Consider the following 25198-nt stretch of genomic DNA (forward strand, 5'->3'; position numbering starts at 1 on the left):
ATTTTAGATGGAAAAGATTTAAAGCAAGTCTGAAACATTTCTACATTCCAAGGCCAGAGTTTCAGTGGTGTTTTTGCATGATTTTCTTAAATGAAGTACTTCACACCCTGCATGAATGGGATACTAGTTATATAGCAAATTTAAAAGGCAGCTTTGTGAAAATGGTCAAGAAAAGTATTTATGTACTTTTAGTGTCTGAACAATGATAGCTTTGTATCTATCTACACTTCTGAATACAGCAGTGGTTCTCAAACTTTTTACCTTTATGATTCCCCTTACAAGGGTGTCATCATGCCCCCCAAATCAATGTAGTATGTGATGTGTAGTAGTATTCTTTTGTTTGTTTAGTATGTGTGTTTTCATTTGCACATTCATGTATATTCATATTTTAACATTTTATAAGGAAATAACATTGTTCAAATTTAAAAATAAGTTCACTATTTAACTCAATATGGGTAGATTTTACACATGAAAAAGTTTGGGAAAAGGAAGAGGAGGAGGGATCAGGGCCTTCAAGTCTCATGCCCCCCCCTTGAACAACTCTTGAACCCCCCCCCCCCCCCCAGAGGTCCTACCCTGCAATTTCAGGACCAGTAGTCTATAGAACTTCAAATCCCAGACTTCCTGAGCATTGGCCATTCTGGTTGAGTATTCTGAGAGATATTAGAAGAGAATCTTCTGTACTGTTGCAGGCTCTGTGGTGGAAATTCCTTGTTGAAATAAAAAGCTATAGAAAGATGGAGTCACCTTTGTCAGCCAGAGAGATGGTTTTTGAAATAGAGGCTTGGAGTTTAGAAAAACTAGAGCAAAGGAATACTGAGTGCATCTTGACCTGGATGGAAGCTGCACCAGTAAAAAAGACATAACATAAACTACTGAGATACATAGTTGACATTCAGAAGCAAGGTTAGAAGGAAGGCTGAAGGAGGGGGTAAGGAGTGATGATGCAGTTTTAATGTATGCATGTATTTCTGTTCTGATTGTAAGAATTCTGTATGTTCAAATTGTAATTAGCCAATCAGGTGTATTGAAGAAGCTTCTTTGTCTTCAATAATATAAAAAGAGCCATTTTGTCTTGTTCGGGCCTCAGCTTTTGGAACTTGAATTCCACTGAGTTCAATGTTTTCCTTTGTCAACAATTGGAAATAAACTTATGGATTTTCGATTACTAGGTCCTCTTGCCAATTCTTTTGCTCTGTCAGGCCTAGAACTTTAAATTTCCTGAAGTTTCTGTTACAGTTCCTTTGGCTCTCTCTCATATAATCTGCATTTTACCTTTTTTGGGGAGGGGGGCATCCTCACATATTTTCCAAAATGACTACCGTAGGTTTTGGTGGGATTATTCATTGGCAAGTACTAAACATATTTTGTATGTTCCATAACAATACCCTTTGAAAATTATTAAATTAAGTTTCCACAACCTGATAGTCAGACTTTGCATGAGTATAAATAGCTTCCTGCAACCTGATGCCCTCCAGATGTGATAGACTACAACTCACATAATCCAATCAATGGTAATGTTTTCTGGAGGACACCAGGTAGAAAAAAGCTGGTACAGAGAGGAATATGTAGAGCTAGATGTGTGGAGGAGGAGGAAGATATCTAAGGAGTAATGACTTGGATAAATGATAAAAGAATGCTTTGTACCTGTTGAGATTGTTCTTGAGAGTGACAGAGGATATAGACAAGTTTGGTACTGAGGAAGAAGCAATCTAGAATATGGGGACAACTGGGCTCCAGAAAAATATATGGTGCAGAGGATAGTCAACTGTGGAAATTATGTCACAAGACCTATACCAAGCAACAAACATTGGCATCTGCAGAACCCTGGAAGAATCTCAGACACAGATGTTTCCTTGGGGCACTTTATTTTTGCTTCCAAACATTCATTTGTGGTTCTACCTGCAGTATGTTTGAATGAATATGCAAGACCAGTTAAGTACATGCACATCACTCTGAAGTGTTTGGATCTAAGTAGTATGCAAAGATTTGCTAGGCAAGGCAAGCATCCAAGAAAATATCAGTACTAATTGTCCTTTATAATATACACAGAATTATTTTTATTAGGAAAAAAGGACTTCACTGAATACTAGAACTGGATTGTTGGCTGTTCTGATTTCCTAAGCCACATTCCAGGGAATCAGCATAATGTTCTCAAGAATGCAAGCACAACACTCAATGTGTGAGTGTGCCCAACACTCACTGACTCAAGGGCACTCTGTTTTTGCCATAAAGCCTCTTAAGGAACCATACTGAATAGTATTACTGTTCAGGTGGTTAGCAAGCCGACAAAGGCATTCAAAATGACATGCTCCCATGTCAGATACTATATTGCTTCACTAGACATCAATTCCTTTAGGTATTTATTTCCTGAAACAAATTCATGGTTGCCCTAAGAGGAACAATGTGTTGCAACAATTCTTTGAAATTTTTAGAAGGTTGTATGTAAACTGCAGGCAATATACGAGGAGAGCTATCTTTTGTTTCAGTTGGTACTCTTGCTGGGTTGTTGCTGAAATGTTAAAAAAAGCTTTATTGTAGTCTATAAAGTCAAATGTTTCCTCTTTCAAGAAAAAAAATACAGATGAGGGTCCTTTTACTTCAGGTTTCAACTGGGAATTTTTTGATAGAATTCACCTTATTTTCTTCACTGCTTTAGTTCACCTTTACAGATGACATTTTTCAAACTATAAAATGCTCTCCACTGCTAAAAGTTTCTTGCTTCAACAGTTTCTCATTGCTGTTCAGAGTAAATCTACATCCTTTGTTACTAATGCACACAATGCTATTGGTATGTGACTTTGTCTCAAGGCTGAGAACATGTTATAAATTTAGAAATCAATAGCTAACTCTATCAATATTCATTTTACTTTTTCAATACAAAATACAAAGGTGAAAGAGCAGTAAATAAGCCAGAGCGCTGAAATAAATTGGGTGTTCTTGTCACAATTAATAAATGTTTAACCAATAACACTTCTAGCTACAGTAGTCTGCAGGCTTGTAATGTATCTGAAAGTACACAGCAGCACAGGTGCTGAACAGAGGATTTTCAAATATTCAAACACCTTATTCCTACAATTTGTTAGTGCCATCATACTATCTATTCTCCAAGCATATATAAATAAGGCTGTTCAACATACTGCATGGGAAGATAGGGAAAACTATCTGTTATCACTGGACATTTATGAATGCAGCATCTGAAACTGTTTCTTCACATTCTTGCTACAGTCTAAGGTCTATGAATAGACTTTTTTAAAGATCTGAGCCTTTGGAATAAAGCTGGATAAATATCTAAATAAATAATTAAATTATTTTTAGACATCACTATGAAGTGTACAGAAACATCCAGTTATGGATAACTAAGCCCTTTTCCCTTCAAAAGGAAGGGAACCACATCTGATTATGTCTAGAATTACTGTATATAATAGCTCACCATGGCATGTTAATTTCTGAATCTTATATATGCACTTTTTGTCAAAGAAAACATGTCAGTGTGTGTTTAAAAAGACACACAAAAATGATAAATATCTTGATTAATGCCTCTGTTTAATTTTTTTTCAGTGCCAGAAAACTGAGCAAGAACAGAGGAAGTCTTCTCTAAGCAGAAATTAAAGATATAGCCATGTTAGTCTGCAGAATCAGAATGTAGAGAGATCTAGTAGTACCTTTGAGACTAACTGAAAGAAAGAACTTGGCAGCATGAGCTTTCGTAGACTAAAGTCTACTTCCTCAGCAAATGCATCTCATACTGCCAACTTCTTACTCTCAGTTAGTCTCAAAGGTGCTACAAGATTTCTCTAAACAGAGACAGTGGCATACAACCCAGTAATTAAAGAAAGGCCCTGCAAATGAAGGAAAGGAGCTTCTAGATTAAAAACCACTGTTTCCAGATCGCAAAATCACAGCATCTCATTTTTAAAAGCCTGTGCATGTATTCAAATCAGGTCTGTGGATCAAGGCAATGTACTGCTACTACTACTACTGCTACTAGTAATAATAATAATAATAATAATAATAATAAATCTTATCTAACCCTCCCCATGGATTGAGGCGGGGAACAACAACAGACCAATAAACACACAACATCAGTTTAAATAATGTACTATTTGCCACCTCAGCAGGGTTGAGTGCAGTGCATTGTATCACCCACTCCCACATTGTATAAAGGAGCCACAGGGGTGAAACAGACTGCCTCTTTGCACCGGCATTCGGGTGGCATCAGAGTGCGGCGTTTTGACACCGCGTGCTCTAAAGCTGCCCACAAGCCAGCTTTATGCCACCCAGTTGCCCACACATGGTGGCACAGCATCTAGATGCTGCACGTTGCAGGAATGCTGTAAAGCTGCGGTGGGGCGGGAAAAGCTGATTTTTTGCTGGTGCAAAAAGGACTGGCAATTTGCTGCTTCTTTTTGTGCCAGCAAAAAGGCAGATTGGGGCCATGGTGTTTGTTGCTGCAGCCCCAATCTGGCTCTCTCTGCGGCAGTCTGTTTCACCCTATATTAGAGCATTTGATCGTGGTTCTGAAGTCAGTAGGGCCTTGATTTTTTGCACTGTGGAAGGGGGCCTCTTTTAGCCTTAGCTAGTGTATCCTTGATTGGACAGTGGCTTTCACTGGCAGAGGTTAGGTGCATGTCTCTGTTGATAGGACAATGAAATAGTTAGAATACAGGTAATACAGTGTCTGTGCCACCTTATTATGGTGGAAAGAGATAACAAAAGTGAAAGATCATGACTCATGATTGGGGGACATCTAATGTGTTCCTAGCTGAAGTGAGATTTGTACCAGGAGCATGTAGGGCTCACTGTTCATGCTCTTTACTGTTCTGTCAATCTTTAATATGGGTCGCACTTTCCTACATTCGCACTCTGGAATTTAGTCCTCTTAGAGCAGTAGCATTAATGGCAAACTCAAAACCCTATTGAATCTCTTACTTCAAATAAAAATCCTCCCCCTATTGCCTTAAAGACTCCAAAGTTCTGGCTAAACCAAAAAAACAGGAAGGTATTTGTGAGAATGCTTGGTACTTTTGCCATCATCAGCAATACGACAGGTGTGCTACCTTACACTAAAATAAAAAAGCAGTGAACAGGTTGCTAGCTTGGGTAAAAAATGTATACTAAAGTTAATTTTATATTGCTTTATACTCACACACACTTAACAAAATGACTTCCTTCTGTCACTTTCAACTTGTGATGTTAAAATCACCTTGTAGTAATAATTATATTATCCTCTCCACAGCCATTAACCTTTTTTTTTTCCTTTTCACTATACATATGGTTGGAGTCTTAGGACCTGACCCACACATTTTGTTTTTCCAGGTTACTGCCATTGAAGTGCTCTGGCAATCTTTTAAAGATGGTTTTTGGTCTGCTACTGTCACTGATGAATAAAACACTGTGGAAATCAAAACTCATACTAGCAGAATGGCAAATTTAGGTAAGCCCTGAGACAGCTCTGAAGGCCACATCTGAATGCACATTTGAATTACATATCTTTATGCATTTTAAAAAGTAGTAGTTGTAGTAGTAGTAGTAATAATAATAATAATAATAATAATAATATATTCTTACTGATAACAGCGTAGTACTGCAACTTTCAAATAGCCACAGTTACAAAGATATAGTACATCTTGACCAGTCAATCTATCATACGATATACCACAAATACAGGCCTATTTTTGGTACATTTGAAAGTATCTTTCAGAAGATGCCTTTGTGTGTGTGTGTGTGTGTGTGTGTGTGTGTGTGTGTGTGTGTAAAATATGCAGATTTTGTACAGTGAACTCATATTTTTATGAGTAGTATGAGACAATAGGCCAGAAACAGTAACAAACCTGGGGTGAGCTTCAACATCTCATACTGTTTTCTGTGCCAGGCTTCAACACAATCTTGGTTACAACTCAATACATGTTTATTCAGAAGTATATCACACTAAGATCAGTAGTACTCTCTCCCTTGGCAAGTGTAGGAAGCACCATTAAAAATTCCTTTGTCAACTTCTGAAACATCTTTTCAAATGAATTGCAAAAAACCCCTCCTCAAACCTTGTTATAAGGAGACTGAAACCTGTGGGTTACTACTGTCTCTCTTTCTTTCTCTATGCTGTTTTGCAAATACAAAGTTGGTAATTGGGCATGGTAAATTTGCTTACCAGTGGGTCCTGGAAGTGGTGCAGCTTTTCTTCTTCGTTTGATATCACCCATGCACAACGATCCTAAATGGACACTTGTCTGTCTGTAAGCAATTAATGGAAAGATATACTATCAACAGCAAGGAAATAGCCAAATAGAGAGTAAAATAGCAAAATTAAAATCTTTATAAAAAATTATTTCAACAAAGATGGAGTTGCACTGTTTCTAAAACTGAACATTAATTATGTTGAGAAGTACTTTGGATGGAGAAGTAATATAAATACCTGTGTGAAGAAACATTTATATCTGTTTATCCTGAAAAAATTTCAAATAATTTCATAAAGTGATCCAGAGTTTTTAGGACTGAGGAATTTGGGAATGAATGGGATATGTTTCTCAATCTTATCTACACACCATTTGTAGCTTTAGAAACCTGTTGTGATTGAGATGCTCTGAAAAGGTTTTGACCCCTTTTGGAACTCCAGGAATCATGGATAAACTTTGATTAAATGCGATCTAAATACTCCAGTTTTGCCATTGGGACTAAATCCATTTTAACTCATCCTATGAAAAGTTAGTCCTGTAGTGTTCTGGATTACTGGACAATTGGAACTCATAACAATCACTTCGAGATATAGGTCAGTTCAGACATATATCGGAGAACTCTAATACCTTCCAATAACTATTCATGCAGTTTCCCAAAAAGATTTTAAGAACTCTCCATTATTTGACTGAAAAGATGAATACATTAATATAAAGTGAGCTAAGGTTGTTTGAGTCCTCCACCTCCACAACTAAAGTTCAGAACAGGTTAATTAAACTAAAGATGAAACTAAACTTACTTTTAACAAATGCAAATAAATTGCAAGGCTGTAGTCAAATGAAATAGAAAACAACATATTCTCTACTTTATTTGCCTAAGATATCATTAGGTAGGTGATATATATCAAAATTCATTAAAACAACCATAACAAAAAACAGTAAGTAGTATCTGAGTTTGGTTTTTAACATCCTCTCTGCATCACTGGCAATAGAAACAGTATAGAAAGAGAAAAGCGGAAGATTACATTTATTTGGCTGAAAACTTATAGGGAAACTGATCAGAGAACTTGCCCAATGATACAAAATGATTCAGAAAGGTAGAATCATTGGTCAAAGGGGGTGGTGTGGGGGTAGATTCACATTAGATGAGGATTAAAAAATAACTCTGAGAATTGATCTCGTAATGGACAATTTGGACAATACCTGTATGAGGGCCAATCAAACTGTCGCAATATAGTAAGCAGGCTTTCAGCTTCTCCAGAACAGTTCACCGGGGGTTTATTCAGACAGTGAAAAAAATCCTGGATGAATGTGGGGTTAATGTCTGTTACATGCATTTCAAATGCATCCATTAAAGTTTTTTGGGGGCTATCCAAAACCTGCAAATCCCCAGGATGATATTTTTTTAGTTTTCCTAAAAGATTTGCATTGTTGGCTGTGAGAATAACTGCTGTGAAAAGACTCAGGGTAAACCAGGATAAAACTCTGCATGGCTTGAACATGTTATGAATACATCGACATCATTGACTATCTTGATTCACAGTGCTGACATGTGTGAGCAAAAAAAACTCTCAGAGATGAGCATAGATGCAGTTCTGATAAAAAAAAATAGTATGAAGAACAAAACTGGAATGCATGAGTGAGGTTATTCGCATAGTTGTGCTAACAAAAATAACGTCTGAATAGCCCCCAGGCAAGATGCTGTGCAGACAGGAACAGCAGGGAGCAACATGCCTTCAAATTGAAGTCACAATACTGTGACTAAATCTTAAGATGAAATTGTGACATTTTGGTTGGTTTGAATAGGAGAAATGACTGGTTTGGGATTCTGATCATTTTCTAATGAACCAAGATGTCCTGTCTGTGCAGCACAATCTTGTAATCATATGGGCTTCCGATTCCAAAGTTATTGACCATTACCATTCAATATTTAATTAACAATCAGTAAATTAAATTCCACAGAGAATGTCATATATTTCCATAATATGAACAAAATCGTATAAAGAACAATAAAAAGCTTTTACAAAACTTTACGATATCCCCTCGTAAAACCAAAACCAACAATTATAGCATATTAGACCCACACAGGTAAAACAGTCATGGGAGAAGGCAAGTCCAAAACACACATTCAAAACAGAATATGAAGTTTCAAAAATAATTCAGCATTCTTGACTGAAAAGAATCATTATGTTCACTGTGTAACAACATGAGGGATAGAGCCTAAAACTTCCTATTCATGTGCCTGATCTCTCCATTGCCCAGACTGTTTCTGCTGGTTCTGATTCTGGGAATGGGAAATAATGTCTACAACTGTGGGAGGGTAAGATACAGAGGGAGAGATGCTGAGTCCAGTACCCGCAGGATCCCATCCTTTCTGCAAGCATATAAGGACGACCTGAGTAAACTGTTATGCCTAGTCTAGTCCTCAGTCTCTTCCAGATGGAGAAATACAAAACCCTAGTATTACACAGTTAAGTGCATATTGCTGTCTCCTGTGTAGTTATCAACACTTCCAGATCAACCTTAAACACTGTAAAATAAGCTTTTATTTTGTGGTAGCATGCTGAGATATGCTGCTGCTTCCTGAAAAAGCGGGGTTCATGTATATCCTTCTGTTCACACAAAGACCACCTGAAAGTCCATTTGAATGGGACTCACAAACAACTGGTTAATTTTTTTATTTAAAATGTTTCTCTAGGAAATAAATGAGTTGCTCATTTTGTCGTACCATTTAAGTTACATCAGTCACAATATGAAGATGTCTCAATTGAAATGTAAATAATATCCAAGTTTAAAAATCAGACCTTGTAATCTGCTAAAACTGTGTCTTCAATTGGTACAAAAGTGAACTTTACATCAATAGGTGAGGAATACATGAAATCTAATATACCTTTCACAAAGGAACATTAAGCCTCCCTCTCCTTTGTTCACAGCAAGTCCTAATATTATTGCAGGGTCACTGACAGCAAGAGCCATCTGGGCACAGCTCACACTGTAATAGAATACAGTATTTGTTAGAATTGCTATAATGAAGGGGAGTCTAAGAAGCAATGGGGAAGATGGGAAACAAGAATTCAAGTAGGATGAAAGATAAAAATTAATAAAGTCAGCCAATTGAACCTGAAGACCCTAGCTCTAGGAATAACAGCTAGCTGTGGTTGAGTAATTCTGCTCACATTGATTATCTGTTACACTGCATTGAGATATCTAGATTATTGATCAGTTAGATTATGGGACCTGGATCCTCCCCTCCTTGTTTCCCTGTCAGCACATGCAAGGGAGTTGCAACAAATAACACTAAGTAAGGACTACTTTATTATTGTTGTCGCCCTTTGTGTAGAACATAGCAGTTACTTTTTAATTTAAAATCAATGAATATCTGAAAGGTAGCTATGTTCCTTCAGCATAAATGAATAATTGTCTTTGTAAAGCACAAAAATTTGATCACTACTCAAGGTGAGAATGTTTTTAATTGTTGTTTTGAGGAAAAGCAGGAGGTTGTTTTTTTAACACACACACACACACACACACACACACACACACACACACACACACATGCTGTAAATATTTAAGAAATACGAAAACCAAGAACTGTTATTAAAATCTCTTACCCTCTCAAAACAAGATAATCAATTTGGTCAAACTCACAGTTGAACTCTAAAGGCTGCTTTGCATATTAACAACTCGTGGTGAAAAGCAGATGCATAAGGAGATCTGCATTCTCTCTTTCTGTGCATTGCAGTTTTGGGGAGGGGGCAAACCTGTCACAGCCATTACCATAAACTGTGTGAGATATCTCTGAATCTCATACCTTCTTATTGGGGAGACATGAGCATTCCAATTTATGGAAAGTCAACAAACTCAGGAACTCACTTGTGTATCTAGTTCATCTGTGGAAACAAGGCAGTCCCCCCAGACAGTTTTTACAGTCCCTTTCAGATTTCTTGAACCACCTTTACTTATCCCTTCTAAAAGGTGTACAGCCTCTTTCGAAAGCCTCCAGGAATAGCAATTCTCCTTTTCAATAGGTTGCAGTGATTCCCACTACTGCTATTCAATATTAATTATTCCATTTTGTTTCAAAGCTAGAAGTGGACTTCAGGCTATTTCTGGTTTTGTTTCTTTAATGCCTTGGCAATTTTTGGCAGCCCCTTGGTCTTCTGCTGTGTTCCAAGGCAGAGAACTGCAGTTGTCCACCTCACTCTAGTTCTTATTTTGGATTACAAGATACAGCTTTGAGTATAAAGCATACTGTGAAGCAAGGCATTCACTTTCAAGCAACACTGCTTTCCCTAGAGACTTTCCTCAACAGTGATGTGTATTGAAGAATAAATTAATATATATATATACAATGAATTCTTGGGTTCCAGAATTCCTTGTGGATACCAAAATCCATGGATGTTCAAGTCCCATTAAATTTGGTGGCAGAGTAAAATGGTGCCCCTTCTATAACCCAGCAACTGTAGTTCTCTGCCCTGGCACAATCAAGGTTTGCTTTTTGGATGTGTTTATTTATGGATAGTTGAATCTGTGGATAAAGAATCCATAGATATAGCGGGCCAACTGTACAGTACTATAGTCATGGAAAGAAACTTAGGGATCACCATAGGCCAGTCATTTATCACATAACGACAAATTGCTAAGAGACTATTAAGAAGGTAGAGTCTATTGAATGATTAAGCCTATAATGAAGGTTTGTTTTCCAGGTGCCACCACTGTCTTCAGAATGAGGCCCTTTCTCCCGACACAGAAAGGCTACTAGAACCAAAAGCCTTCTGCAGAGGAAAAGAAAAAGCAGCAGAAAACAGATTGTTTCCAAAGGTGACTTTCCACCAGACGAGACATTGTTGGTAGCTCAAATAAACCCTTCACATACAGCCAACTGGGTGGTCTTTCAATTGCTCCAGAATGTTGGAAGACCATCTGAACAGATTTTTTTTCTTTGCGGGGGGGCAGGATAAAAGAGGAAAGGAAGACCCGTTGTGCAATGCTGGATTTGGCTCATTATTGCCACTGCTTTGAACAGTTTATTTTTTACTGTTTTAAATTATATGTTATCATCCTTCTTGATCATATATAAGCCTCTCTGAGAGCCACACTAGCTGAAGAGCAGAGTACAAATGCTTAAAAACAAGCAAACAAACAAAGCATGCAATATTCTGGGGGGGGGGGGGGGGATGAGCCAAAGTCTCATTTCCGTTTAGTACCAGTATTAGTGTTTCCCTTGATTTAGTAAACACATATTTCAATTTCCAATTCCATTCAGTGAGATAAGGTAAAATAGGAGAAATAAGCTTAGCAGCCTTGCCTCTATGTTCCTTAGCATGAATTCTCAGACTGGAAGATTACAAACAGCTAATTCCCCTGATTCCTCTCCACTTATCCATAGATTGCTCCAAGCTATCATTTATAAATAGTGTTCTGGCAGGAAGCTCGGCATGCTATATGGCAGGGGCAATAGAACTTGTTAAGACCACCTTGCCTGAAAACTTGGCTGTTGACATGCTGGTGACAGGGACTCGAGCAAGTCGTGTCAAAGGGAATAATTTTAAAGGAAAGACAACAGAAACTTGTCGCCTTTTTGTATGCATTTACAAACAGGGCTTTCCAGAGTATTAGGCCTAGTTAAAGCTGCCCCCGGATAAAAAGTGTTCCCGAGCAGCCTCAGACAAGCTCGGGAGACAAACAGATGTGACTATGGTCCCTGGCATTTGGCAAGAACACTCACTGTCACTAAGAAAGAGATAAGCCTAGACAGGGCATCAGCTGCACAACAGTGGAGCAGGCCTGCAAGTGTCACGGCAGTGGCAAAATTGAGGCAGAGGAAAAGGAAAAGGCTGAAAAAGCCAGACTAGTGTGAACTTATACTGGTAGGCCAAATATATTTGTAACTGGCATGCCATTAAATGAACAAACAAGGAAGAACAGAAAACTGGAAAGTGGTTGACAAATTATTTTTGGGTACAATACATACTATTTGTTTTATTTAGGTGCGTAATTACAAGAACAGGAGGAGAAAGAGATGCTATTTAGAGACACAGCATGGGCACCAGGAAAGAACACCTGATCAACAGCAATGTATTAATCACCATTAAGAGCTATTGCCAATTTCATCCGGCTATTTATTTATTTTTTTGGTCTGATTTGCCAATACAAGCCACAGCTGCCACTTGATGCCGGTAATACTGCTTTCTTTCTTCTGTTGAAAATCTCCTTCCCTTGTAACTTAATTTCATACTGTGTTATGCTGTACAGCAAACAAACATTTTATGTAACTCCCCCAAACAACTGATGCTACTACTGCACTATACAATAAGTGAGAGAAATGCAACCATCATTTGCACTGTACAACAATAAGTGAGAAAGATGCTACAATCATTTTCATAAATCATCTTCAGGATGCAGGTGCCAACATATATGCCATTAAAAATAGTTTAATATTGTACATGTCTCTTACAGACTATAAATAGGAACTGTTGTTGGTACTGAATCAGGGCTGTAACTATGGCAAGTTACTGGTAAGTTTAACCTCTACTATCATGGGTATGACAAACCTCTACTATCATGGGTGAGACAAATACTGATACTGTATTATAAAAAGCTATTCACACTCTCCCTCACTATCTTAGAGGAGATGGCGCATATTTACCTGCCTTGTAAGTAAAAGAATGAATTATGTTTGAAAGGTAACCTTACAAGCTCTGTTTTATTATAGCACTTATAGCTCACCTTTCACAGCAGACTTCCTGGTCCTCCTTTTTAGCATCCTAAGAATCCTGTGAGAAACTGAGCTGAGAGATAGTGACTGATTGGAGGTCATCCAGCAAGCTTCGTGGCTGAGTATTGTTTCCCCAGTTCCAGTCTAATGCTCTAAATGCTACTGCACTGCCTCTGAAGTTGCCATATTAGTGCCAATGAGCGTTTTTGGACAAATCAAACAGCATCTTAGGATAGATCTTTCAAAAAGATTGCAGTAGGTCCCTAGCAGCTGCTATTTGCAGTTTAAAAATAATACAAGCATGACGTTAAATCACAAGCTTAAACCCACAGGTAGTGTTCTTCAGGGTTAATTTTCTCAACACATAAGACTAGTAACACTGACTTCTCTCCTCTTTTTTCTTAATAAATTCCTTGTTTCAATCCCTAGTTTTATAGCTAAGACAATACCTCCTCTAAGAATCATTGTCTTCACTCTTAAATACTGTACCATTATTAAGTTATCAATCCAGAACTGCATTTGGCTAATTCGTCACTATATCTGCTTGTGAACATTGTAGAGATTATTGAGGGATGAGTCACTGAAGATGCATATTTTATGTAGGGATAAATATGTAATATAACCTGGTTTAAAATTATCCATTATAAATGCTTGCCACAAACTCAAATAACACTTTACAAAATTGGCATATTGTAATGTTCTGACAATTTGCATACTGTAATGTTAAGACAATGAGCCAAATATAGAGACTTGTTCTCTGTCACCCCTCCTGCCTAGTACAATATATAAACATTATGATCAATGGAAGCCATTACTACTCTTGTGACTATCATTTACTGGACCCTGCCCAATTCCTGATGGTTCAGATTTTCCACAAAAACAAAACAAAACAAAACAAAACAAAACAAAACAAAAAAAAGGAACAGGCACATTCCTTCTGGAAATATTCACAACTGTGTTAAGTATAATTTTAAAACATTCAAACCTTCAAACTTTCACTAATTTAAGATAAATGACCAAAATATAATATTTATGAGATCTCAAAGCAGCTTCTTTTTGGTCAATAAGCTGGCTATAATAGTGAGGAACAATCATGAATGGTTCTGTGAAGTTAGTGGTGTTGAGGGCCTTCTCTCTTCACCATGTGGTAAACTCTCTCCACTGAGATTAGGTGAGCTCCCAGTATTGAGTATTTTTGCATTCAACTAAAGATATTTTTGTTTTCCAAGTTACCCCTCATTTTTAATGCACCATTTAAAATATTCTAATTGATGTTATTGTTTTATTATTTTTAGCATTTGATTTTCCTGTACCTGTTTTTATTGTAAAAATTTGTGTTTTTTTTAAAGAAAAGCAATATAAAATGTTCTTAAATAAATAAGCTTGTACACAAACCCACTTCTCAGTAACTTTCACTATAGGTTAAGTGTCCCTTATCCAGAATTCAGAAATGCAAAATACTCCAAAACCCAAAGCATGTTGTATGAGTGGCTGTTTTCAGATGATTCAGTTTATACAAACTTTGTCTCATGTACAAAATTATTTTAAAAATATTGTATAAAATTACCTTAAAGTATCTGTATATGATGTATATAAAAGATAAAAGTTCCTGCCAGAGAGAGGAGAAGGAGAGGAGTAGCTGGGCAGCCATTTTGAGTGGTGTTTGAATTTTTTTAAAACTCTGGGAGAGTGTGCATGTTGCTGAGGGGTGGAGCTTCTGTGAGCCACGTCTGTGAGTCACTAAGGGTGGAGCTAGCAGACTAGCTCTATATAACTCCTCCCAGAGCCCCTTCAGACCAGTTCCTGCCACAGAGAGATTTTTTTTTTGATCCAAAGAAATCTACAGCAGAGGCAGCAGGTGAGAAGCAAACCTTGAGTCAGAACCTTGCCTTTAAGTACAAGCTAGCAGCCAGGACATTCCTATAAAGTTATATTCCCAGAAGATTAAGCTCGCTGTCAGAGACTGGTGAAAAGGCCAGGTCACCAGGGGCCTTAACGTTGGTGTTTACCAGAGGATTTTTTGAGGAGGAAGCCCACAGTCCTGTTTCAGTCATTACTAAAGACTCTGCAGTATGGACACTGAGGGAACTGCTGCAGTCACATGCAACACTTGTGGGATGTTTGTACAGTGCACCCGCGTTATAAGCAGGCATGCTTTACACGGTCTTGAGCCTACATGCTCAAGCCATGGGGAACGCGCGGGGTGCAAGGGGCGGCGTGTCCCATTCAAATGAATGGGGTGCATGCCTGTTGCGCCGCCGCGCACGAGCCCCATTCAAATGAATGGGGCTCCAGCATAGGCGGAATTCGCCTTACATGGGAGGTCCACAATGGATCCCCCCGCGTAAGGCATGGGCCCACTGTATTCTTGCCCACAGAAGTGGAGAACTTCATATGCACCAAGTGCAAGTTGGTAGCACTCTTGGAGAAGAAAGTACATAAGCTGGAGTCCAGAGTAGCTACACTTCAGCATATTAGGGAGCAAGTGGATTTCCTGGACACAACGGAACTAACGATCTTGGATGAGTACCACGCAGAGGAAGGTGCTGGGGCGGAGGAGGTCACTTCACATACACAGGAGGAAGACAGATGGAGGAATGTCACACAGAGAAGTAGGCCAAGAAGGGATTGTTCTGGGAGCTTGCAGCTAGAGAATCTATTCGAAGATCTTTCCTTTATCAAGGAGGATGAGGAAGAGCAGCATGGAGAGACTTCAGGGACAGAGCAGGGGAGCCTGAGAGTTCCACCAGAGGGAACAGCCGCTGCTAATCCTCGTAGGAGGCGTGTGGTCATAATGGGGGACTCCTTGCTGAGGGGTACAGAAGCAGTGATTTGTAGGCCTGACAAGATGTCTCGAGAGGTGTGCTGTCTCCCTGAGGCAAAGATCCGTGATGTGCCAGACAGTCTGACAAGACTGGTCAAGCCTACTGACCATTATCCCTTCCTTTTGGTCCATGTGGGAACCAATGATACTGCAAGACACTGCCTTCAGAACATTAGAAGGGATTATGAGGCTCTTGGTAGGAAGCTGAAAGAAATGGATACACAAGTTGTCATCTCGTCTCTTCTGCCAGTTCAAGGGCATGGTCCAGGAAGGGAGAGGAAAATAGCGGATCATGGGCTGCGGTTCCATGAGGAGGGACTTCTTGCAAGGGATGGGTTGCATGTCACACGCCAGTTGGAAGAAATGTTTTTGCCAACAGTCTCAAGAATTTGATCAGGAGGGCTTTAAACTGAGTTTTGTTGGGAAGGGAGACAATATTAAGGAAGGTAAAAGGGCTGGAGAAAATAGTCAAACTGACATAGAGGAAACAAGACAAATAGTGCAAGGACCCAACAGTGGGAGGCAAAAAAACTTGCACAGGCAGCAAATAAAGGGGACCCATGGTCTGCGATGTCTCTACACTAATGTACAGAGCATGGGAAATAAGCAAGATGAACTTGAACTCCCAGTACAATACCTGGCTAACCTAAATGACTATAAGTCTCCAGGACCAGATGAACTACATCCAAGGGTATTAAAAGAACTGGCAAATTTAATATCGGAGCTATTGGCAATAATCTTTGAGGCCTCCTGGAGAACAGGAGAAGTCCCAGCAGACTGGAGGAGGGACATTCTTGCAAACAAGCTTATGAAATGTGGGCTAGACAAAGTAACTGTTACATGGATTTGTTACTGGTTGACCGGCCGAACCCAAAGGGTGCTCAACAATGGCACCTTTTCATCCTGGAGAGAAGTGACCTTCTTTGGAGGTCTTTAAGCAGAGGCTGGATGGCCATCTGTTGGGGGTGCTTTGATTGAGATGTCCTGCATGGCAGGGGGTTGGACTGGATGGCCCTTGCATTCTCTTCCAACTCTATGATTCTATAATTAATTTTGTGTTTTGACTTGGATCCCATTTCTAAGATATCTCATTATATACATATATACAAACACGGGTATTCCAATATATATACACACACACACATACACACACACACACCAATATCCAAAACACTTCTGGTAACAAGTATTTTAAATAAAAGGGACTCAGCCTCTGCTCCCAAGAAGGCAAATAGAATTTCATTCTATGTAATGATAATGTGTTTCTGCACAAATTATAGCTGGGGTATTTTGTTTCTTTTATATTTAACCAATCATTTTTTAAAAGGCTAATTTTCTACTAAAAATAGGGGAAAAGAATATTTGTGTCTTGTTGGAACCATCAGGAATTCTACAGGTATTGCTTCTCTTGCTATAGTCCTGTAGTGACTAGATAAAATTATCTGCAGGACTGATTCAGAGCTCTTCAAATTAGAAATCCATTTTTTGCCATATAGATTCTCTAATCCAAACTTCACCAGAACCTGTTGATAAGAAAGTAATGACAATAATATTTTACTCACAGAATTTTTTTTAGCACTGTTGGCATTTGGATGGCTAATTCAGCTTCTGTTATATTTCCCTAAATATGCCTAAAACCATATTTTTCTCCATTCAAGTAGTAAAGTTGATTTCACTCTCTAGTTTATTTTATGTTGCAGTTAACAAGGCTATAACCTAATTACAATAATGAAATCCTATAAAAATAGCAACAAGAGTACTGGCACAGTATCAATGAGTTCCTGCAGATGGCTGTACAACCCTTCAGTTTTATCCTTTTGCATTCTGTCAGGTCACAAGCTGGATAAGAGAGTTCATATCTGAGATGATTTCAGAAGGATAATGTAAAATGGCTAGAGTTAAGTAGTTTTCATCTCAAAGAAGGCAGACAAGAACTTTGAATAATTATTTTGTTATTTGAAATGTCAAACTGCTGCTAATTTAGAATACAAAATATATCTTTAGGCACTGCAAACATTTTTTCATACACTTTAACACTGAAATATTACACCAAATTCAGTAGAATGTATGTCTGTGTAGCTATTTCTAAAAATGCAAACAATCTCTACAAGGAGAATATCAGCAATTAAATTTAAACTTTACATTGATTGTATGCCTAATTTTGTGAGCTGTCTTAGGTTTTCACCTAGAAAGGCCAGAGTTATTTAACTGCATTAAATAAACAGTAAAGGGATCCCAATGACAGCATGCCCATTATTTAATCTTGATTTTGAAGTAGATCAAGTTGTATTATCCATTTCCCTGTTACATTTATATTTCACCTTTCTTTTACTGAGATCAAGTCAGTGTGCATAGTTCTTCCTACTATATTCTCACAAAACCTCATGGAACAGACTGAACGAGACACAGAGACTGGCCGAAGACCACATAGTGAGGACTGGAATTAGGATGTTCCAACTCTCTGAGCAGCACTTCAGCAGCTACATCACAATGTACAAGTATATACATGAAGTACACATTCATGCAACACAGTGATGTTTCTGTTACTGCACTATCAGAGATGTGAAACCTATTTTGAGGTAGGGTTCTGTACCTCTTTAAAATTTTGTCACTCACAAATCATAAGGTTGGGAGTTCAATACCAGTGAAGGGCTCAGGCTCAACTCAGGCTTGCATCCTTCCAAAGTCGCTAAAATTAGTACTCAGCTTGTTGGGGGCAATTAGCTTACAGTTGTAAATCGCTTAGAGACTGCTTAGGTGGTACGAAGCAGTATATAAATGAAGCTGCTACAGACCTAGAAGCTACTGCCTACTGCATCTAGCACCCAGCCCCAAATATGTGAGGAGCCATGCCTCCCTCTCCTATTGTATCCACTTTATTTATACGTTATATTTTTGAAGCCTGGACTCAAGGTAGCTTGCAAATGTTAAACCAATACAGCTTAAAAAATCACATCATGCAAAAGTTAAAAACAATATGTAAACCATCAGGTGAATTAAAAAGCATGACAATTAAAGAGAGAAATGAGAAATATAAACAATATAGAACATTATGAAAGGCCCGTCCTCCCTGAGCATTCAGCCCTAGAAGTACTATTCAAGGAAGGATAGCAAGGAGGGAGCCAGTTTGACATCTCAAGGAAGAGTGTTCGAAAGCTTAGGAGCAGCCACCAAGAGATCCTTTCCCATGTTGCCATCAGACATACTTGTGAAGATAGTGGGACAGAGAGAAGAACCTCCCTCAAAGATATCAAAACATGGGAGATAACCAGATGAGCTGTATAGGGCTTTGTAAGTCATAAGTAGCATTTTGAATTGTACCCTGAAACTGACCAGTAGCCAGTGGAGCTGATACAACAAGAGATTTATGTGCTCTTTTTAGCCAGCCCCGGTTAACAATCTAGCTGCAGCTCTTTGATCCAGATGAAGCTTCCAAACACTCCTCATAGCCAGCCCTGTATAGAGCCCATTAATCCAAACAAAAGGTAACTAAGGCATGTGTCACTTTGTCCAGAACTAACCTCACCTTGGAGATGGATGGCTATCACAAACTCTAGTGTGTTGTGTGCCTTTAGGTCATTTCCAATTTATGGCGACCCATGGGGTTTTCTTGGCAAGATTTGTTCACAGGAGGTTTGCCATTGCCTTCTCCTGAGAGCATGTGACTTGCCCAAGGTCACCCAGTGGGTTTCACTGCCAAGCTGGGATTCCAACTATAGTCTCCAGAGTCGGAGTCCAACACTCAAATCACTACGCTATCTCTCACAAGCCCTAGTCTTTTGCCCCAAAATGGAATGCATGGTAGTACCCACAGAAGAACTTTTTCAACTGTGGTTTTATAACTGCCTCCTTTAAGCATGATAGAGCTCTGCCTTGTTTTAGCAAGGCACCAATCACTCTCTCCCTTTACCTACTCTGCAAGCCCCCCTCTGGCTTTTTTAACAAGTCAAGGGCAAGGGTTTGCTATTACCTCTCCAAGAATCCTATTCCTATCCTATCCTATCCTCCAGGCTGCATAAACTGACAGTATTCATTACAACTGGACAAGCAGTGGCCAGACTTATATCCACTGGATTTGTACTACAGCATCCAAGTCAGAGAGGAGCCAAGTGATTACATCTGCAAAGTGCTGAATAAATTGTTCAGAGTGGTTTGGATTCTCCACTCATGGGTCAGTGTGTAAAACTCTCCTGACCAAATAAAACAGTTCTGCTGGCTAGCTCTTTGCAGGTGCAATGACTGCAAGAGAAGATTTTTTTTCTGCCTGAATTGCCATAGAATATATGCCTGTTAGATTGCCCCTGCTCTGCGTTTATGCCAATGTTGCTCTAATTGCCTTCTCACCTGTATCATTGTCACCAGCTATCTGAAACACCAGGTTTCACTGGTTTTCGACTCCATTCTGTGAGAAGGGATGCTCTGGAACAATTGACTTCACTACCTTGTCCATTTCTCCATTCCAGAGGCTGACAAGAGCTTTGACAGAATTGTCTGCCAAGATACTGGAAACTCCCTAAGAGTGATCAGAAAGCCATCCAGATCCATAAGCCTTTCTGAGGTGGACCATCTTAATCAGTCCTCCACTCATGCAGGGTTTCTTAGCTGCTATACAAGAGACAGTTTGGCTGTGCAAACCAGCCAAAAGGGCTGGCGTTGGGGTGGAGTGCGGGCATGCCTGCCCTGACTCCACCTCCAAAGCGACATCATGCCATACACCTAACCAGATAGTGGGTGGCATCACAACATTTCTTCGGTGCAGCATTTAGACATGCTGCGCCGAAGAAATGGGGAAGAGCCACGCAGCAGCGGCTCTCTTTTTCTGGGCCAAAACGCTGGATCGGGGCCATGATGTGTGGTTGCCATGGCCCTGATCTGGTGCTCAAAGGGGCGGCGGCAGGCTGCTCCTTTGAGCCGATTTGTTTCGCCACTCAGTCCTAACAAGTTTATACCTAGTTAGATGGTGATCTGCCCATGACACCATAAGTATTGATGGTTCCTCCACTCTCAGATCACAATCATCCAATTCAGCACAGAAAATGAGGTCAAGCATGTGCTCAACAGCATGAGTGGGGACAGACCCATGGTTGTCATGGCAGACATGAAGTCCTATGTCACTTTTGACAGAGTAGCAAACAAATTGTTCATTGACCATCCTTTAGCATGTGGAGCTTGTCTCCTCTTTGTTTGCTGCTTGGCTACATGTTTTCAATTCCTTAAATAAAAATGTTTTCAATTTCTATCTAAAAACAGTCATTGGGGAATATGCCAGTTTCCAATGGGCAGCAATTTGTCAGCTGATGCACCACCACCACTGAGAAGGCACTGTCTCTTGTACTCATGATGCAATGATTCAGGATGAAGGCATACTGAGCAGGACCTTCAAGACAGATTTTAAAATCTTGGCAGCATACTTGGTAGCAACCTTTCAAATAACCAGGTCAAAGATCTTTGGGGTTTTTAAGACCAAATCAGCACTTTCAACTGAGCCTGAAAACAAATGGGTATGCTGTGAAGATGAAATTACAAAACCTAGATTTTTAATGGAGCTTTTGATGCGTTTCTGTGTGTCTTCAAGTCATTTCTGACCAAAGATTACCTGAAGGTGAACCTAACAAAGGGTTTCTTGACAAGATTTGTTTAGAGGGGATTTGCCTTTGCCTTTCTCTGAGGCTGAGAGAAAGTAACTTTGCCGAAGGTCACCCAGTAGGTTTCCATGGGAAAGCAGGAATTCAAACCCTGGTCTCCTAAGTTGTAGTCCAATGCTCAACCCATTACACCATGTTGTCAGACTTTTGTCTCAGTAATTTCTTTTATTTTTACTTTCAACTGTGTTTTAATATGTTTTTATATTTTAATTGTTTTTTTATTATTTGGTTCAAATAAATTTAAATGTATTTGAATCTGCTTTGAATGTAGATTTTAGTTCTCAGGCTAAACACAAAGTAACTGCCAAGAAGACAATGGGTATGTTTACCTATCAGGAAAGAAGAGCTAGGAAGGGGGCAGATGAGGATTGCCAATCCTTTCACAGAGATAATTCCGTCCACATGTTTTAATATAAAAAGAAGTGGAAGAATACATCATTTCATGTTCTGTGTTCTGGTTCAGATGAATTACAAGATGAATGTATGGCTAAATACAACAACAAAAAACAACTGGCTGCATTTAGTTTAGTGTGATGAGAGTGAGGTGCTCTGAATCCTGGGGCTGGATGCTCCCAGTATGCCTTCTAATATGGTAGTATGGAAGTGTTTGTTTATTGTTGTTGTTAATCTTCTTCTTAGTAGTTCATTGTATGATTTGAACCTGTAAACTGTGGTCAATGTTAACTGTGGTTGGCTTGAAACAAGCCAAACCACAGTTAAAATTATCCACACACTAACATTTCAATTGACAGCTCTGTTTAAGTAGAAATACAAGTGAAAAAATTTGAACATTTTCATGTAGCAGTACATGAGCTAGATGTTCAGTGTAGTTTGTTCTGATCATGCTAAACTGTAGTTTAATAGAATGGTGAACCCACACTTTTTCTGGATTCTCAATACTCTCAATAGTTTAACAGTAACTAAATTCTTTCAGCTTCCATTTGTGCATTGAGGTTCCAAAACTCTTTTCCTGTCCCCCAAACCTTCAATATTCATTTTGATTTAATAACAATTTATTTAATGTCATCCCATTTTATATAGAACCTGTAAAATATATGCCAATTTTGTGATCTTTGCAATCGTGGTCTACTTTTAAATCGTGTTTTATAATTTCAGGTATTTAGGTCATCTATATCAAGAATAATGTGAAAAAAAAAAAAGGGGGGGGGAATCAAGGAAGAAGTTATAAAACCTCAAGTGCAGTGAAGATTTGTTATTCGCAGGTGCAAAAACATGGGGAGAGAAATTAAAATGGTTAAAAACTGAGATGGTTGATATAGAACAAGTTCCCTGAAATGCAGCATTGTCTAGTTATATTATCCTATAATTCTAAAATTACTCATGCAAAAACAGACAGTCTTCCACATGTTATATGTGTGCAGCCCATATGATGATATACTGTGCCCTTCTACTGCCATTCACATAATGGATTTCTGTTCACAGAGTAACTCGGAGGCAGCCACCACAACTGCTTGAATTGAAAGGTAGAAAATACACAATTTATTCTACGCATATAACCAGGCTGCAGCTCTCTGCACTCCTTGTTAGGTGCTGTATTACAAAACTGGGAATGAGAGAAGTGTATTTGGAATGACAGGAGGATTTTCACCTGGGAACTCTCACAACAGTCAGATGGAACGAACCCTTAGCACAGTCCATGTCCATGCTCATCCTATGACAGGAATGTAAACGAACACATCTGGACTGCAGTGATCTCCCAACTTTACAACTAATTCCTGAAGTGAAACATTTTGTATCTCATGCCAAACTGCTTCTTAAAATACAACACAATACAACAAATCATTTTCTGCTGTAATAAGAGGCTGTAATAAGAGGGTTAGCTTGAACAAGCCTCTCATATCTTGGTACAGGACTCTTCACATATTCTGTGTTAACCATGTTATGAACAGACATCTCCTTTGAAACAATACTTTAATATTCAGGGAAGACAATCTACATGGCATTTCTTCAAGCAGCCTTCTGCTCCCCTGTACTTTTGTGAAAATCTTCAGATTTGCCACTAATAAGAGTAGAAACCATGATGCTTGCTTCTTCTAAGTGATCAAGAAGAAGAACCTAAATGCTGGATAATCATGTCTTACTTCTCTGACTGTTCAGTCAAATCTCATGTATGTTTCATAGCAAAGCTCAGACCATTGTTGTCTGGCAGTTTCAGTACGGAATGCTAGTTGCAGTTCTAATGTCTACAAATGTAATTTTGACAGCTACTATCATGGTACAGTATTACTTTTTTTTTTAAACTGTGCAGACAGAAACCAAGAGAAAGCATGGAAATCCCTATTCAGGATGCATACTTGGAGCAAATATTTTTGCCTTATATCCATATCCACCCAATTCTACTTAGCAAGGAGTGATAGGGACTAGTTGCTTAAGATCACAATTTAATAAAAACAGCAAGAGCTGACATCAGTGGCTTAGATACCTCCGAATGGCAGACTGATGGAAATATGGAAACATATGACCATTATGAATTTTCATAACTACGTATTATGGAAACATTTCTAAAGTATTTTCTGCAAATGTGTATCTTGGTTTTGAAGATGGAATATTACTACAGTTTTAAGACAAAACAGTATCTGTTCTGTAAAAAGTACATTCTGAATATGAACATTCTTATCAACTATTACAATGATGGTGTTGCAACAGTACTTCCAATCTTTTGAAAAAAATTACAGAATTATTACCTATTGGCAAAACTGTATAACTAATATAAATTAATCTCTTATATTAACATGTATATTTTAGGATAAAATCCAGAGGAAAGTAGAACAAAATCTTATTGCTGCTTCCAACTAAAGTAGACCTGTTGAATCAAGTCAACAGTTATGCAAATCTCATTGTTTCAGTCAGTCTATTCTAGGAATTGGATTTAGGTCAGGAATATGGGCATCACGCAGCCCCCTAGAAGTGTGGACTGCATTTTCTAGCATTCTGGCTATGGTTCTAGGGATTTTTGGTCCAGAAACATCTGGAGGGATACATGATCCCTATCCCTGATTTAGAACATAGTGCTTAAGTGCTTTATAAGCAAAGATGAAGACACAGTAGTTGATTTCAGAGGTAAGCTATCAATCACTACCTCTAGGTTTAACCACAAGAAGTACAAAAAAGTAAAATTTCTGTATAGCCTAAACGGAAAATTCAACACAATTCTTTTAATTATTAAAATGCTTAACAATTACAAAAGTAGGCAAATAAACTTTTCATCAGGCCTACTTGAAAAACATCTGAAATGAGTGGGAAAATCAGGTTCAAATTGTTGGTGTAATATGTCTTTAAACAACAGAAAAATATTCAGAGTCAACAACTGGAATGTTTGGTTGGCTGAGAATTATGGTTGAAGCAGCAGAGTATGTTTGATAGCTCTGTGTGTGTGTGTGTGTGTGGACTAGGCTTGGAGCTGTGAAGTTTGAAGTTGCTTATAAGACTTTGAAGTTGCTTATAAGTCAAAGGTGAGTGTGTGTGTATCTACACACACACACACACACACGGAATATAAAAGCCTCCAGGGACACTGGATGAATCTATGGTCTGTGATTGTTTCTTTTAAGAGGGAAAAGTGGTCAGTGCATTGCCAATATAAATAGACGAGGGGGGTTGCTTCTATATTCTGTTGTGTACATTGTTTTTGGCTGTAGTTAGGTGATTTTTACTCACTGGGAGTAAAATTTTTACTGCGCTGGGAGTTGGCCTTGCCTAAATTTCTTATTAGTGACTGACAAAATTCTGCTATGAGTCTCACTGGGTGACTGTGGGTAAGCCTTTAATCCTAACCTGTCCTATGCAGCTGCTATAAAATTAAAATTCTAGCTCCCTG

General features: G+C 38.7%; 1 protein-coding gene across 4 annotated transcripts in view; it reads right to left on the reverse strand.

Moving 5' to 3' along the window:
• Positions 1-25198, reverse strand: part of LOC149310621 (G patch domain-containing protein 2-like) — a 146004-nt gene that overhangs the window by 13599 nt on the left and 107207 nt on the right. For 2 of the 4 annotated variants that reach the window (XM_089529320.1, XM_089529321.1), the window contains one exon: positions 6152-6234. In XM_089529320.1, the coding sequence (XP_089385446.1) occupies positions 6152-6234 (83 nt within the window). Of the gene's footprint in view, positions 1-6151; positions 6235-9063; positions 9166-25198 lie in introns of those variants that run through there. The other 2 variants (XM_089529319.1, XM_089529322.1) reach the window with 2 other exon arrangements.

Source organism: Sceloporus occidentalis, unplaced genomic scaffold (assembly GCF_023333645.1).
Source record: "Sceloporus occidentalis isolate IW3139 unplaced genomic scaffold, rSceOcc1.0.p SCAF_6, whole genome shotgun sequence".
NCBI lineage: Eukaryota > Metazoa > Chordata > Lepidosauria > Squamata > Phrynosomatidae > Sceloporus > Sceloporus occidentalis.